Consider the following 16,045-nt stretch of genomic DNA (forward strand, 5'->3'; position numbering starts at 1 on the left):
CCCAGCCACATGGGGCCTGCTGCCCTGCGTCCCTACCTTCCTGTGGGCAATGCTGCGATGGTACTCAGCCCTGCTCTGCAGCAGCTGCTGGCTCCGTGTCTCACGCTCCTCCTCGAGCCGGCTCTCCCTCTCCAGCTGCTGGAACTCCAGGTCCTCAAACAGCTTGGTCTCCGTCTCCAGGGCCTCTGCTTCCTTGAGACACACAACGGGGCAGCTGCTCACTCCTTTGCCTCAGTGCAGAGGTAATGGAGGAGGCACCAGGCACAGACCCCGTGGGATGAGGAGCTCACAATAGCTGGGACGGGAGGCGCACCCCTGAGGAGCTGGGGTGGCGCCCAGACCTTGTCCAGACCAGCTGCCCCCATGGGACCCTGTTCAGGCTGGAGCTGTGCCCTGCCAGGCTGTGGAGACGGAAAACAGCATGCACCACCACCACCAGCACCAGCCGTACGCGGGGAGCGTGGCAAGCACCCCCGTCACCAAGCTGATGGCAGGCAGAGCCCACCGCGGACCGACACCGTGCCAGACAAGCACCCTTGGGACCCCCCAGCCTTGAAGCAGTGGTAGCACCCTGGGACAGAGGCACTCAGCTCACGGTCTGAAAACGCTGCCCCGGCAGCGCTCGCACTGTGGGAACGCATTTCCCACACTTCGTGAGAGGGACGGATGCTGCTCCTGGGCCACGTGCGGCACAGAGGCAGCCGCTGGGGCTCCTGCATACCAGGACCACTGGTGCTGTGCCACCCCATCACGTCCTGGGCCACAGAGCATCCCTGCCTGCCACACACCATGGGCAGCACCCACTGTAACACAGACCTGCATCCAGCACAGGAGCATCTGCCACCAACCTGGAAAGGGGCCGCGAGCAGGCTGTGTGTGAGTGCTGCAGTGAGAACTGCTCTAGCCACAAGGGAGGGTCAGCAGCTACCGGAAAACACCAGATAATGGGAAAAAAATGCTGTGGACTGACGCTAACATAAACCATCGGGACTGTGTAAATAAATGCGCACAGGAAATAGCTGGAAGCAGACACACGCAGGGACATGGAGCTCCCTGAGGTTCGTCCTGGGGAAGCAGCCTGGGGACAGCACTTCTGGAGGACAGGGACCAGCTCCTGCGCACCCAGCACCAGCTCCCACAGCCAGCGCTGGCCCAGCCAGACACACGGACACAGCTGCGCCTGCACACCCTGGAGATGCTCAACGTCCTGTCAGGATGGCCCTGGCACAGGGCTCATGTCCTCCTCCACAGCTCCTGGGGGGCAGGCAGGGGTGCAGCCCCAGTGCCCCACGCCCGTGTGCAGGGCAGACCCTGCTGCGACCAGCCGAGCAAGTCCACAGGAGGGGACCCCATGCATGGCGCAGGGCTCTGCCGTGGGGCACACAACTCCTCCTCGGCACCCTTGGGGCAGGATCCGTGCTCATGCCCTGCCTGGTCCAGAGGAGCCGGCCGGGGCAGCCCCGCGCTCTGCCGAGCCAGCATCACGCCGCGGGGCCAGGCGAGCGGCAAGCTTACCAGCACGGCGCCAGCCTCCTCCAGCCCGGGTGAGACGCTCTCAGTGCGGCCCCAGCTGCCAGGGAAGAGCTGGCCTAAGCTGGAGCGGAAGGAGGTGGGCCATGGTCCAGGAGGGGTGGGGGTGAGACACTGACCCTTCGCATCTGCTCCCGCAACTGCTCCCGCATAGACTCAGGGCAGTTATCAAGGTGGCTCTTCGACTCATTGTAAAGCGCCCGGAGTTTCTCTAGCTCCTTCCTTTCAGCATCAACCTTTGCCCTTTCCTGAATCAGGGGAGAACAAAACAAACAAAACAAGAAAAAAGAAAACAAAAAAAAAGAGAGAAAACACTTCGCAAATCCGCGCCATGCAGAAGCTGCAGGATTAGAAAGTGGCTAAGCCAGAAGGGCACATGGGGAGGAGCACGGGGGCATTTACCAAGAGATTGAAAGAGCAAAAGCCACAGGAATCCCAGGCTGGGTGACGTTACAGGGGTTACAACCAGCCCTGGACCTCAGTTTCATGTTTCTATGCCAAAGATTTAAGGGCAGTGAAAAGCTCAACATTGACCTGGCTTTGCAGCATGGCTAAAGTCATCCCAATCCTGCAAACTGCCCATCACAGGGCTCCAGGAGCTCCAGTCACTGCCAGAGGCCCCTGCTTTGCTGCGCAGCCATCTTCAGGATAACTAGAGACTTCTGTTCACGATGCTCAGGCAGAACCCAGGACACCGGCAGTTAGCCAGAGCAGGTCCAACACACCGGCTAGGCAGCCAGCACACGCCTCTTGGTAGCAGCGTGGCTGCCTGGAGAACGGCAAGAGGCTGAGGACCACGGTCTCCTTTCAGAGGTGCTCGAGCAGTTCTTCAGCACGTCAGTGGCAAAGCAGATGTGCGACAAACGCTTGTTTCTGGCTGCTGTCTGTACACCAGAAGACACCCAGCTGGCAGGGCGGCATGCCCTAACCCTAACCGCTGGCGGCTGCGCTGGGCCCTGAAACGCCTCCCGCTCGGTGCTGCCGAGTGCGGCCAGGTCGCAGCTGCAGCAGGACCGGCACAACAGCAGCTGGCAGCATGGGCCTGGCTGGGGGCTGCCTCCCAGAGCTCCTGCAGCACCGTACAGGGCTGAACACCATGAAGCACTACATGTAACACTTGTCCAAGCTGCTGAGCGCAGGAGAACCAAAAAAGCAATCAGGAGTCCCAGCTCCCTGTCTCCAGGTTCTCTGCAAGGATAAACCCATGGCACACTGGACCCTGCGCACGCCACGCTTCTGTGCACTGTTAAAGCAAGGAGAGCCCTGTCCTCACCGGGACACTGCTAAGAAACCCTGCAAACCCTTGCAAGCCTTTAAAGGAATTTCGTCCATTAATATTTTGTCTCAAGATCATGTTTCACAAGCATCTTTCACTAACTTAGCTTCTGCAGTACTTGTCACTGCTCAGAAGTCAGGTAATAACATTACGTCATCTGTAAACACGCCTGTGTGGTCCCCTGCTGTGCCTGGCACTGGATTGTCCCCGCACTCTGCAGCCAGCTGTGCTCAGTGGCAATGGCACTGGTGGCACCAGCACACCGCTAGTCCCCTCGACCTGCGGCTCTCCCACCTGGCACCGGCTGCAGATGCATCCCTGGAGCTGGTGCAGGATCCCCCCCGGCTCGCTCGGGGCAGAGCGGAGCCGCTCCCTGCTCCCCACAGCACAGGAACACTGAGCTGGGGCTGCCGCTCCCTCCTGGTGCAGACAGGAGGTAACGCAGAGGGGACGCAGCGCAGGCGGGACGTGCCACTGCCCCGTGCTCCCAGGGGGCTGCTAGGGAGGTGAGCGCAGTGCCCAGGGCTCTGGGGCACCCATGGGCATGGGAGGCTGCAGGGTGGGCAGGGGTGTCAGAGATTAGTGGCAGCGTTCAGAGCAGGCACGGTTAGAGCGGGTTAGTGCAGAGTAAATAGGAAAGCAGGTGGTTGAGTCAGCAGACTCAGGGAGTGAGGTTTCTTTTTGCTCCTCTCCTAGCTCTGCACAACACTGCCTTTCACTAGAGAAGACATCTGCAAAGGGCTGGAAAATCAAAAACAAAACACAAAAAACGTAACGCCACAGGGGTCCTGTCGTGACATGCTGGTGGCAGTCAGCCCTATATGGCTCCAGCTGCCCACGGGCAATGAGCAACACAGGTTGGGCTCCTGCAGCCACAACCCAGGGCTGCCCCAGGAGGGCAGGGACGCCAGCATTGCTTCATGGTGAGGGATGGCACCAGCAGACAGGGGAGGGGACATCAGCTTCAGGCAGCAGTGAGCTGGGCACCCCGCAGCTCCCATGCTCCCAGCTCCACAAGGGCTGGAGACCCTGCGGCTGCCCCACGGGGCCAAGCTGAAAGCATCCCGGGGAGGCGAGCTGCAGCCTGTCCTCCCGCAGGGACCACAGCAGTTGCAGCAAACAACTCCAAGCCCAGGAAGGGAAGGAGCTTGGGCCAGTAGCCCACACTGCACCCCAGACCTCCTGTCAGCCACTGAGCTGGGTGAAGCATCCCACAGAGATTTCCTGGCCAAAGCTAGAGAATGTTCGGAAGAGGGGGGCACAGCCACCTCCAGCAAGATGGACGCTACAGCAGTCACCACCACTGCACATGGCCCCGCAAAGAATCCCAACAGGCAGCAGAGCTGACGGGCTCCCTGCAAACCTCAACCAGCAGCAAGGGCAGTGCCAAGGCCCCGAGCCTCAAGGTAAGTGCTAGGAAGGCTCTGTGACACCAAGCCTGCCAGCAAGATCCAACACAACGCATCCCCAGTGCCATCTCTGCCCTCCTCCAGCAGGGCTGTGGGATGCCGCACTGGTCCCAGACAGACAGGGGAGAGGGAAAGCCACCAACCGGCTCATTCACCTCCACCTCTTCCCCCTCCGCACAAGCACAGATGCTCCCTCTGTACTTGAAAATGCCCGTGGTGACCCCATGGAGCTGACGCTGCAGGTGTCACCAAATGCCTCAGCAGTCCCCAGGGACAGGAGGACGTGTCCCCCAGGGAACAAATGCAGCCTGCGAGACCCCACCAGGGTCAACCCCACAGGTGAACACCGGAGCTGGGAAGAGCACACCACAGCCCCAAAGGGACAGTCCTGCCTCGGGGCTCACCTTGTCCCGCTCCTTCTGGATGCTGGCGTCCAGGCTGGAGAGCTTCTCCTGCAGCTGCTGCACCACCTCCTGCTCCTGCTGCAGCCGCACCGCCTCCGACTCCCGCTCGCCCTGCAGCAGAGCCCGCTCAATCTCCGCCTGGGTGGGTACAGCCACATCAGCACGGTCCCAGCCCCCTCTGCTGCCCTGCACCCACTTGGGTCCTGCCAGGACAGGACAGGGAGGTGGCCCAGCTGGACATGAGCCACAGCCAGCAGCTCGAGCTCAGTCTCAGATCACACGTGCTGCCCGTGGGATCAGATGCCAGCCAGTGATGACAGTGAGCCACAGGGTGAGTTAGACCCCAGCAGGGCTCCCCAGACCCTCACCTCTCGCAACATCTCCTGCAGCTGCTGCTCCAGGTCCTTGACATGGCCTTTCAGCTCGTCCAGGCGACTGAGCACGCAGGCTCGCTCCTCCTCCAGCCGGTGTGCCTCCTTGGCCCGGGGGCCCACCAGCTCCTCATGCTGCAGAGAGTGCAGGTCAGCACGGCACGGGACAGGCTGGCTTGGCGCAGCACAGCACGGGCATCCCCATCCCCTCACCTCGTGGTGGGTGCTCTCAGTGCTGCTACACTCTTCTTTCAGGTTCTCCTCATCCGACCTCTCCAGGCTCTCCCTCTGCCGCAGCACGCCCAGCTCCTCCGGGGCACAGCCCAGCCCTGCGGTGCCAGTGCCCCTGGGTGCCTGCCGGCCAGCATCCACATCCCCAGCCAGGAGCTGGGGTGCATCACCCAGCTCCGCGCCACCCGTCTTGGTGTACTCGGCACAGAGGTTCAGGATAGTCTCCAGGCGCTGCCGCTCCTGTGGGGAGGCTCAGTTAGCACGGCCCTGCAGCATCCAGCCCAGCCCACACCACAGGTGGAGCCTGCAGCATCCCGCACCGACACTGACTGCCTGCATCCCTGCCAGGACATGGGCCTTGCTGCCTGCTGTGCTCGGGGGAGAGGACACACCGCCCGTCCAGCACGCGGGCTCTGCCCAGGCTATCTGGGAGCCAACGAGCAGGCAACAGGAACAGTGACCCCACTCTGGAGCACGTAAGGGAAAATGTTTTTTGGGGGAGCGCTGGCTCCAACAGCTCATCGCAGCCATGCCAGTTGGGCTCAGGGCACTTCCACTTCTCAGCAGCGTCCCCTTCATGTCACCCAGCCCTGGGTGCCTGTCCGCCCCCCCAGTCACTCTGGGACGTCACAAGCCTCCGCACACAGGAAGCGCTTCCCCTTGCTCTGGGGACATTGCCCACCTCAGCAGGTCCCAGCCACCCTGACATGCTTCTGGCACCTCCATGCACCTGGGGGCCACACTGCTCCACACCCCCCGCCCGCCCGCACTCACTCCAGCCCCGGACGGCAGCCAGACCGTCAGCCCATGGCACATGTGATGCGCCTGGAGCTGGAGACAGGCTAATTACAGACAGCAGCCCCAGCCGAGCGCCGTGCTGCCTCTGCATGCCACACGGGGCTATTTCTAGATGGTGATTCAGGCCATCTGCACCCACCATGAGTCAGGGATGAGCAAACAGGGATCCTGCTGCCCGGCCAGACGGGCACCAGCACTGCTGCCCACGCTGCTGCATAGGGACGGGCAGGGGGCAGGCAGCACCCCAGCTGGGGTCCCAGCCAGCACCCAGGGGAGGCACCCCCAGCACGCAGAGCCCCAGAAGGCGCAGGCTGCACCTCCACATTTGCCTGGTCCCCTCCCTGGGAAAACAAAGGCGGTGCTGCCAACAAAGGCGTGCACACCAGTGACAAGCACAGGTTGTCCTGGGCATGACACCAGTGGGGACACACATGTCCCCGCACTGCGCACCCCAGATGGGCGAGCCAGACAGAGCCAGGGAGCGCTGTCCTGGCCCCGCTGCCCCCTGCAACCCCTGGCTGCTCCGGGAGACCCACTCAGCAGCAGAGATGACAGATGCACAGGGCAAGCCCCACCCAGGCAGCTGCTCACTCTATAAAAACTCTATCCCCATCCCTAAATATAGAGATGCAATGCCCACAAGAGCCTCCCAGCAGTTGCCAGCCTGGAACAGCATCTGCACACCACACACAGGCAGCCACCACATCCCAGCTAGAAGCCACAGCCCTGGCAAGGACTTTGTGAACTCAGAGGCACTAAAATTTACACATCTGCAACAGAAAGCAGGCATACACATCAGAACAATGCTGCCGTAGGCTAAGCCCATGGTTTTCCTTGGCTGCTGCAAGCAGAAGGACTTGGTGCAAGGCAGCAGCTCCCCACACACCCCGGGGCACCAACAGCCGCTCCCGGCCATAATCTCTCTGGATAAGCTCGAGCCTGGGAGCCTGTTCACATCATTCATAAGCTGCTGTTAGCAACTGCAGCAAAATCCCCAAGAGAAAAGGCCTACATTTTAAAAACGACAGAAGCTCAAAGCCATTTGCAAAGAGCACACCCTGTGCTGCCTCCAGACCCTCAACACCCTGGCTTGAACTCGCCAAGCCTGGGACAAGTTCCCCTTCCCAGCTGCCACACCTGCCCCCCGTGCCGCCGGGCTCACCAGGCGCTCCATCTCCTGCTCCCGCATCCGCTCCTCGCGCTGCCGCCGGTGGTACTCCAGCAGGTCGTCCTCGTTGTCGCTGATCTCGGTGATGCTGTTCTTGCGTTCCCGCACACCCGCTGGCAGCCGCATGTCCCCCGACAGCTTCCGCTGGGCGCGGGGGCTCTGCCGGGGTGAGGGCATGGCCAGGGAGCCCAGGCTGTATGCAGGGCTCAGGCAGGAGCCAAAGCTGGGGCGGCGCGGGGCTGGCTCTGCCAACAGCGGAGACGAGGGGCTCCCAGCCCTGCTGCTCCTCCCTGCTGCGGGGCTCGGCTCGTCGTGGCCCTTGCGCCTGGTGCGGGGGCTCCCAGGAACCTCTCTGCCCAGCCGGGGCTGTGGGGAGGGGGCATCTGGGGCTGCCCGGGGGCTGGCAGCCCTGCGCGACAAGGAGGGGCTTAGCGGAGGCAGCTCCCGCATGCTCTCCACAGTCCTCCGGGCTGCCCGCGGGCTCTCGGGGGGCTGCAGCCCACGGCTGCTCTGGCTGCCGTGTGCCGGCCCTGCAGCATCTGGGAGAACCCTGGCTGCGGGCTGCCGGACAGGGCTGGGGGCTAGGGGGTCCCTCGGCTCCCTGAAGGGGCTGGGGGGCCGCTCCTGCAGGGCTGCCCGTGCCCGTGGCACCGAGGAGCCCAGGGTCCTGGGGGCCAGGCGGGGGCTCCCAGACGGCTGGGCGCGGGGGCTGCCTGCCCTGTGCTCCCCGAGGCCGATGGAGATGGGGGCCGCGGGGCTGTCCGGGACGGCCTGCCAAGCGCGGGGGCTCTCTGCCGGCCGCGTCTCGCCGTGGCCCCCATAGGGCAGTGCCGGCAGGCGCTGCGGGGGGGGCTGCACGGTGTGGTTGTAGCTGGAGGAGCGGAGCGGCACGACAGGGGGCACGGCCGGCCCCTGCTCCTGGCTGCTGGGTGAATGGCTGGCATAGCCACCGCTGCTGGTGGGCGAGGAGAGCGGCGAGAAGGGCGGGGAGGCGTTCTCGTAGCTGGAGCCCCCCGAGGTGGCGCCGGGGCTCAGCGGGGGGGACAGGAGGCAGCGCCCACCCCCATTCACCATGGAGCACAGTGGGGACTGGCCGCGGTGAGACGGCTTCTTGCCAGGGGACGCCGGCTCCTCCAGCACCAGCGAGTCCATGATGTCCTGCAGGTCCTTCTCGATGGAGCTCACCAGGGAGCTGTGGCTGGGCTGGGCGCGCTCCCCCGCTGCCAGCTCGTGCAGGGGCAGCTGGCGGCTGCCGTTCACCAGGGCCTCGGGCTCTGCAGGCAGACATGGGAGCAGGTTTCAGAGCAGGCTGAGGCCCCGCGCCGCCCCGCTCCTGCAGACCCTGCCCCACCGGCATCGGAGCAGCACAGCCGCCTGCAAGGTGCGGTCCCCACAGAACGACCAGCACTACAGACAGCCCCTTCCCCAGCCCAGCCCTGCTTCGAGCCACCCTGCAAGACTTGCAGAGGGTTTGAGCCCCTCTCCGAAGCCCTCCGCTATCACACTGACTGTCCCCGGGGACCTGGGGCCAGAAGACAGGCTGGCACCCAGCTGGTGTCCCACTGGCCCCATCACCAGGGAAACAGAAACCCGATAGCTCTGCCTGGCCTCTGGTGAGGTGCCTGCCTCGAGGAGCTCCGGCACCGCTCCCCAGGGAGCAGCTGCCCGTGGGGCTGCAGGCACCCGCTGCTCTCCCCCGGCATGCGGCAATCCCAGGGGGCTGCCCGCTGCTCTGCGTCCCTCACACATCACCGGCTGTGAGAGAGAACCTGACCAGAAGCACTTCGTAGCTGCTCTCTGGGTGGCCAGAGAGACTCCTGGCACAACGGGCACAGAGCACACACCGAGCTAACAGCCCGGCCTCTCACAGCCTCTTACAGGAAGTGATGGGATCGAGCAGCAGCCTCGTCTGCTCAGCAACTCCACGGCAGGCCAAAGCTAACTTCATTTCATTAAATCCTCTCTCCTAACACAAGGCCCCTGCCCCACCTGCCTGCAAAATCATTTCATGGGAGCAAGCCGAGCGGCCCTGCAGCACTCTGTGACAGGTAGCCAGCAGGGCACAAGCCACGCTGGCAAGCAGCCCCCCACCTGACACCAGCCCCGCTCGGGAATGCATGGCATGTCTGGACACAGCTCAGCAGGCCACCACCTCAGGTGCTGCCCAGGAGGCACCAGGCTGCACCCCAGCCCCCTACACACCACCAGTATGCCTGTCAGAGAACGAACTCGTAACAGCAGCCACGGCTCCGGGCCAGGACAGCGTGCCACCCCGGCTGCGTCACTGCGCTGGCACGGAGCAGCTCTCCACGCTGTGACGGGGAGCACAGCAGGCAGATCTCAAGCAGCCACAGCAAAATAGGCGAGCAGCAGCCCAAAACACCAGCACAAGGAGGTTTCACACCCACCTGGCCCCTGCAGCAAACTCCAGGAGCACCAGGAGCCCTGAGGACATCAGAGAGGCCCTGCTGTGAGGAACACCACTGGTCGCAAGGCCCAGGAAGAACCCAGAGGAGCGGGCAGCATCCCTGCACAAGCAATCCTGGCTGGTGCCACAGGGGCAGGGGGTGCAACCAGGGACTACGTGGGAAGCAGCTGCAGGCAGTCACAGGACATTCTGTAGACACGGCAACTCCTTGTGTCCTTTCTCCCTGTCCCCCAGCTGCAGGGTCTGATGCCTTCCTGGCCCTCAGCACCGTGCACGTGGCACAGGGGAGGGTGCCACGCTCCTCGTACAGTGCCAGGGCATGCTGGTCGGGGCAGGGAACGTGGCTGCCAGCCCTGGTAACTGCTGCTGGGTTTCAGACATCTCCAGACATTGATCTGCCAGGGGCCAGGCACACTGCCTGGGAGCAGCGCTGCCCCTCAGCGCAGACACTCACCCCATCAGCTCTGCAGGAATTCAAGCACTCCACGAGCTCACAGCAGCCGGCCCCGAAGCTGAGCAGGGTGCAGCCGGACAGAGCCAACGAGCACCAGTGCCTGGTGCGATGCTGCCAGAAATACTTCTGGCACCTGCGGCATCCCCAGCCTGGCACCAGCTGCCACTGTGGAAGGACCAGGGGCTATCCCAGCACCAAGCAGGTCCCCTCCACCTCCAGGGCAGGGAGGGATCATGCTGGGAGACAGCAAGCAGCAAACTGTGCTGGTGAAAGCGCCAGCTGTGCCTTGCTGAGGGATGCTGCTGCGCACAGCCCTGGGGACCCCAAGGGATGGCACACAGGAGCTGTGCAGCATCAGCACAGGGCCTGTCGCATCCCCCGCCCAAGAGGCAGAGTGCAGGGAGCTCACGCCCTGCAGACAGATGCAGGGAGATAAGGAGCTGGTTAGATTAAGCACCACAGCCAGGGAAACGGCCTTCGCAACCTCTTTGTAGCCACCCCTGAATGTAAACAGCAGCTCCCAGGCGGGGGGGTGAGCGGTGCGCACCCTGCAGCCCTGGCACCGACTGAGGGGTGAGAGCCCTGCCCAGGCAGCAGCACGGCCCCGAGACCCACTTGTGGTCAGGGGACCCAGGCTCGGCAGAAACCAGGAGCTCTGCCTCACTGCCCATACAATTACACTTTTCTCAGGCGTCATTAATAATTAACAGACATCAGCACAGACAACAGGCCGAGTCAACAGCGAGCAAAAGCCCCACGGAGCATCTGTGGATGGGTGCGAGCGATGATCCGGAGAGCATCAGCCTGGACACTGCTGTGATGCTGGGTGAGCTCGTGCAGCTTCATCCCCCCCCCACCCCGCCTCCCCAGGCTGGGAGGTCAGCAAACAGCAACCCTGCCCAGGAGAACCCGAAACAAGGGCTGAGGAACGCCTGCTGCAGGCAGCCTCAAGCCCTGCTGCCAGCTCCCAAGGGGGCTCAGGGAGATCCCTGACATCCCCACAGGCCTGCCTGGAAGAAAAGGGGTCACCTACTTGCTGGCAGTCCATAGATGGCTGCGGGGCTCCTGCCCCCTGCGGGGATCATGCTCTTCATCCACTTGGCTTCAGCAGGATGGTTGAAGCGCAGGAAGGTCGCCTGGCCCAGGCAGATGGTGCAACCTGTGGAGGGAGGGGGTGTCAGCTCCCTCGGGGAGGCAGGAGGGCTCCCCCCCGGGGTGGGCAGCAGCAAGGAGACAGCCAGCTGGGCATCCTCGGGTGATGCTGGAGAGAGGAGAGACGGGAGCTGGCGAGGGCAGGCCAGGTGGCAGTGCCTGGCCGTACCATGCTTCCCAGGGTGGGAACAAGCTCTGCCGTCAGCAGAGGCTTAGGGCAAGCCTGGAATCCAGGTCACTCGCCGCCATCTCCACAACTGGGTGCAGCCAGCGCATCTCGCGCAGCCACAGCTGGGGCCTGTGCCTCGGCACTGCGCGTCAGAGGGAGCTGGCAGCGCTCCAGCGCCGCCGCCAGCTGCAGACAAGACAGCTCCTGTCCACCGCAGGAGAACACTGCTTCTTGGCCCAAACCGGGAGCTTTTGCAGGGAGGGAAGAGGAGGAATGCAGGGAGGGAAGCCAGGCTGTGCAGCCCAAGGGAAACAGCAGCAGAGACTGCAGATAGTCGCCGCTGAGTGCAGGCGGCCCCAGCCATGTTGTCTGCTGCACAGCCGAATGGCCGCCTGCCCCAGCCACATACTGAGAGACTGGGGGGCCGAGACTGGGTAGCATGGGGAGGGCAGCAGCCCCATTGCAGACTGCGCTTGCTGCTCCCCCACTGCCTGGATGTAACTCAAAGCACCCCAGTGGGGAAATGCTGCCAACACCTGCCCTGCAAGGGGCTGTAAAAGGTCCCTCGGCAGTAAAGACAACAGCCTCCGGAAGCCACAGTGCCAAAGTCCCACACCCAGCCCAGGGTGCCTGGGAGCAGGCAGCATGCAGCCAGCCGCCTTCTCAGCCAGTGCTGCTGCTGCTGGGGAGCCCTGTGCTGGCAGAGCAAGGCTCCTGCCTGGCAGCCAGAGCTGCCGACACACCCCGCTTTGAAGCGCCTGCCAGAGCCCTGGGTAGAGGCTTGCTCCTCACTGTCAGCCGCAGCCGAAAATCCCTTGCTGGAAGGGATGCATTTTTTGGAGCAGCTGAGCTGGCAGGCACAGACCTGGAAAGCAGCACCAGCCTCAGCCCCAGCCCTGCCAGAGCTGGGGGTCCAGAGGGAAGGGAGCTGGGCTGGGAAATCCCCAGGCAGGCGGTGGGAAGAGGAGGTGGGAAGAGGAGCGTGGACAGGAACCACCCAGCGCCCACCGCCGGGCCGGGGGGAGCAGAGGTGACACAAGAGCATGCACACAACCCTGCGGGTCCCGTCAGGGAGCTGGCCAAGTCTGGCCCAGTGACTGCATCCTGCCTGCCCAGTGGTGACACCAGCACCTGGATTAGCTCTGGGCAGCATGGATCATGCCAGGTGAGAGACACCTCACAAATGCTACGTTAGCTGGCATAGCCATCACTTAGGCTCACCCCCACGCAGAGGGACCTGAGTGCCCCCATGTTCCTCCAGCTCAGGGGAGCCAGACACTGGAGCTGCTCTTCCCAGAGAAGTCTCTGTGGCGTCCACCAACCTCCTGCCCTGCTGAGACCCGCACCTTCCTCCTGTGCCTGCCGCGGAGGAGCCACATAGCACTGCCCACCACAAGGCAGGAGGGAACAAAGGGACATCACGCAGCCACACGGCACCCAGCAGCACGGCAAAGCCCCAGCACCCATCTCCATCACCCATCAGGCCCCTTTCTCCTCCAGTGGCGTGGCTCTCACCACCCCCAGCCCAGGCGGGCTAGGGTCCCCCTTTGAAGCCCCCAGCCACCTCCCAAGTGGGGAGCAAGGGGAGGTGCAGAGCATCCCTCCCAGCCGCTCCCGGGCAGTGAAGGCTCTCCTGGCTTCCAGCTGCAGCAGGAACAACTCCCGTGCCGGGTGAAAGCCCGGACAGTCCCCGGCACGGCTCCAGGGGGCCGGGACAAGCTCCCCCCGGCCAGACGCCCCCCGCGCCCCCGGAGCCGCAGCCCGGCGGTGCGGGAGCCCCCGGCCCGGCTCCGGGCCTTTGTGCGGCTCCCCCGCCCCAGCAGCGCCTCGGGTAAATCACCGCCGCTACCGAGAGGCTGCCGGGGAGAGCAGGATCCGGATTTCTGACTCCGGCGCAACCCGACACCGCGGGCGATGAATGAGATGGCGGACGGCGAAGGGAGGGCAGCAGCCGCCGGTGTCCGGGCGGCCGCGGGGGGGGGGGGCCGGGCTGCCCGGAGCCGACCCGAGCGCGGGGCCGCCCGCCGGGGGGGGGCTCCCGGGGGTGCCTCGGCTCCCGGCCCCGCGGCGCAGCGGCGGCGACTCCCCGCCAGCCCGGCCCGGTGACAGCTCCGCACCGGCTCCGCTCCACGGCCCGGCCCGGCCTTTCGGGTGCAGGCGGGCGGGGGGCAACGAACGGGCGAGGCGGCACCGGCGGCAAGGCAACGGGCGGCGGCTCCGCGGGGCGCCGGCAGCCCGGGGCCGCCGAACAAAGCCCGGCGGCGGCGACGCTGCCGCGGGACCCGGACCGAGCGCAGGCCGGCCCCGGTGCCCGGTGCCCTGCCGCCCCCCGGTGCCCGCCGCCCCCCCCCCAGCCTCCTCTCCGCCGGCCCCCGCCGCGCCCCCGGGCACGGCTCCGCGCGGCTCCCCCCGCACTCACCGCGGAGCCGCCGCCGTGCCCCAGCCGCCCGCAGGCCGCCGCCGCCGCCCGGGCAGCGGGGGCCGCCCCGGGACCGCCCCGGGGAGGGGCCGCGCGGGCGGGGCACGGGCGGTGCTCCCCGCCGCAGCACGGACACCGTTCTTCCTGCGTGCCCGCGGGCTGCGGCCAGAAAAAGCGACTCCCGAGGGAAGCGGGGCAGCCAGGGAGAGCGCGACGGCGGCTGTGCGGGACCCGCCCGGGGGCTGCGAGCCTCGGCAGCGCCGCTCGGGCTCCCCGGTCCCTCCCCGGGGTGCCGGGAGCCCTCACCCTGCGAGCAGCGGGAGGGAGGCGGTTGGGAGGGACAGCGGGGCCCGCAGCCACCCCAGCCGCACAGGGACCCTCTGAGCACCCGGCCCCTGACGGGCTGCTCCTTCGGGAAAGGTTGGACGTGGTGCTGAGGGACGTGGCTTAGCGGATGGTATTGGTGGCAGGGGGACAGCTGGACCAGATGATCTTGGAGATCTTTCCAACCCTTATGATTCTATGATTCCTTGCAGACCTCAGCAACAGGTCACAAGAGAATTTTCTTCTGGGGCAAAGACAACTCCCAGATGGTGCCAGCACCCTGGCACATCCGCAGCCAGGAGCTGCTGAGACAGGACGGGCAGTGGCAGGATGGCTCCAGAGAGACCTCCAATATCTGATGGCACAACCCTGCCCATGAGGGCCAGCTCCTGCTCTGGAGCTGCTAACACCAATCTCTGCAGCACTGCAGCACAGCCCTACCTTGGGTGAGGCGCGTGGGCCGCTGGATCTTCACTCCGTCGATGGTGCAGGCATTGCCACAGGGGTGCAGGGTGAGCGTCCCCCGTGCGTTCTCGATGTAGCAGTGCTCAGGTGCCAGCCCAGGGCCCTGAAGGACGATGTCCTTCGCAGCCGTGCCAATCGTGGTCCTCCCTGCCAGGAGAGAGGCTGAGCACTCCTGCTGCCTGGTGGGTGAGACGGGCTCCCCACCGTGCCCACGGGGCCTCCAGAAGCCGCTGCAGGCAGCAGGCAGCTGTGTGGGGTGGGGTGCTCCTGCACGCGGGAGGCTGTGCCAGCAGCCAGCACTCACCTTCCTCCAGGGGCAGCAGCGTGATGGCAGTGCTCAGGCGGCCGCTGCCCAGGCTCACCAAGTGTGGCTTCTCCGTCTGCACCTTCAGCCCCTTGCCTGTGTCTATCAGGTCCAGGGGGCTGTTCTGCAGGGGACAGAGCAGGACGGGTCAGGGCTGTGTGAAGCAGCCCATGGGCCCACAAAGCTGGGCAGGGGGCTGACCCCACACGTGCCCTTCTTGGCTCCCTTGCAGCTGTCTGCAAGCAGAGACAGAAGCTGCCTCTGTTGCTGCTGTGCACAACAGGAACAGTTCGTGCACCTTTACAGGTTCCTCACCTTTCCATGGCACAGGATGAGAGGGGAGGGATGCTCATGACACCTGCAGCAGCAGCCTGCTCCCCCACACTGCCCGCCCACCCTGGGCTGCTCTGAAGCAACCTGCTCTGTGCCTCCAGCACACGGACACATGACCCCAAACACCCGCGCGCACACAGCCGTGCAGACAGAGGTGTGGCAGCTGGGCAGGACAGACAGACAGTAGGACACAGAGAGCCCGGGGCTCCTTCCCACCCTGCTGCCAGCCCTGGGGAGCTGCACTGGGAGCATGCCCAGGTCAGGTCTGCGGCGGGGATCCTTGGGGCTTGGGCTACATCTAAGAGGATCCGAGCCAGCAGCCACTTAGCTCAATTGGCTTTACGCTGATCCCGTAACAGGATTGGGTTGAGGAGAGGCCAGAGGGCAGCATCGCAGCAGGGCTGGCGCAGAGGAGAAGGGCTCCCACCATATCTCTGCACTCCATTAGGGGCTCAGCACTGCAGTCACAGCTGGGGTTTGCCTCCCCTCACCGCACCCTGTGCCACCGAGTCAGGGCCCTGCTGTGTGCTGGGGCGGTGTAGGAAGGGCACGGCTCCCTCCACCTGCCGCGGCCCCGTGCACTCACCTGGATGATGGTCTGGACCCTGCGGGTTGGGCTGGCGACGGTCCTGCTGGATGCTTCCATGGCGCCCGCACGCAGGCACCTGGCGATACCAGGCACGGGCTGGGAGAAACAGAGGTGTCAGCACAGGCAGCTGTGCCAGAACTGCCAGCACAGGGCTCCGTCTGTGCTGCAAAGTTCCCTGGGCTCGGTTCCTGTTTCTGGCCCTGCGGTAGCTACCCAAAGCC

The 16,045-nt window shown here is 64.9% G+C and overlaps 1 protein-coding gene across 20 annotated transcripts in view; it reads right to left on the reverse strand.

Annotated features, from left to right (window-relative positions):
- The window catches only part of PHLDB1 (pleckstrin homology like domain family B member 1), a 30,757-nt gene that overhangs the window by 10,629 nt on the left and 4,083 nt on the right, over nt 1-16,045 (reverse strand). For 12 of the 20 annotated variants that reach the window (XM_080567814.1, XM_080567832.1, XM_080567824.1 and 9 more), the window contains exons 2-11: nt 15,822-15,920; nt 14,903-15,026; nt 14,575-14,745; nt 11,103-11,228; nt 7,182-8,461; nt 5,204-5,461; nt 4,988-5,125; nt 4,620-4,757; nt 1,650-1,778; nt 37-192 (exon numbers count right to left, since the gene is read on the reverse strand). In XM_080567814.1, coding sequence (XP_080423940.1) covers nt 37-192; nt 1,650-1,778; nt 4,620-4,757; nt 4,988-5,125; nt 5,204-5,461; nt 7,182-8,461; nt 11,103-11,228; nt 14,575-14,745; nt 14,903-15,026; nt 15,822-15,881 — 2,580 coding nt within the window. In that variant the 5' untranslated portion in view covers nt 15,882-15,920. The remainder of the gene's footprint in view (nt 1-36; nt 193-1,649; nt 1,779-4,619; nt 4,758-4,987; nt 5,126-5,203; nt 5,462-7,181; nt 8,462-11,102; nt 11,229-14,574; nt 14,746-14,902; nt 15,027-15,821; nt 15,921-16,045) is intronic. The other 8 variants (XM_080567823.1, XM_080567822.1, XM_080567831.1 and 5 more) reach the window with 1 other exon arrangement.

The sequence above is a fragment of the Anser brachyrhynchus genome (genome assembly GCF_964034855.1).
Source record: "Anser brachyrhynchus genome assembly, chromosome: 25".
NCBI lineage: Eukaryota > Metazoa > Chordata > Aves > Anseriformes > Anatidae > Anser > Anser brachyrhynchus.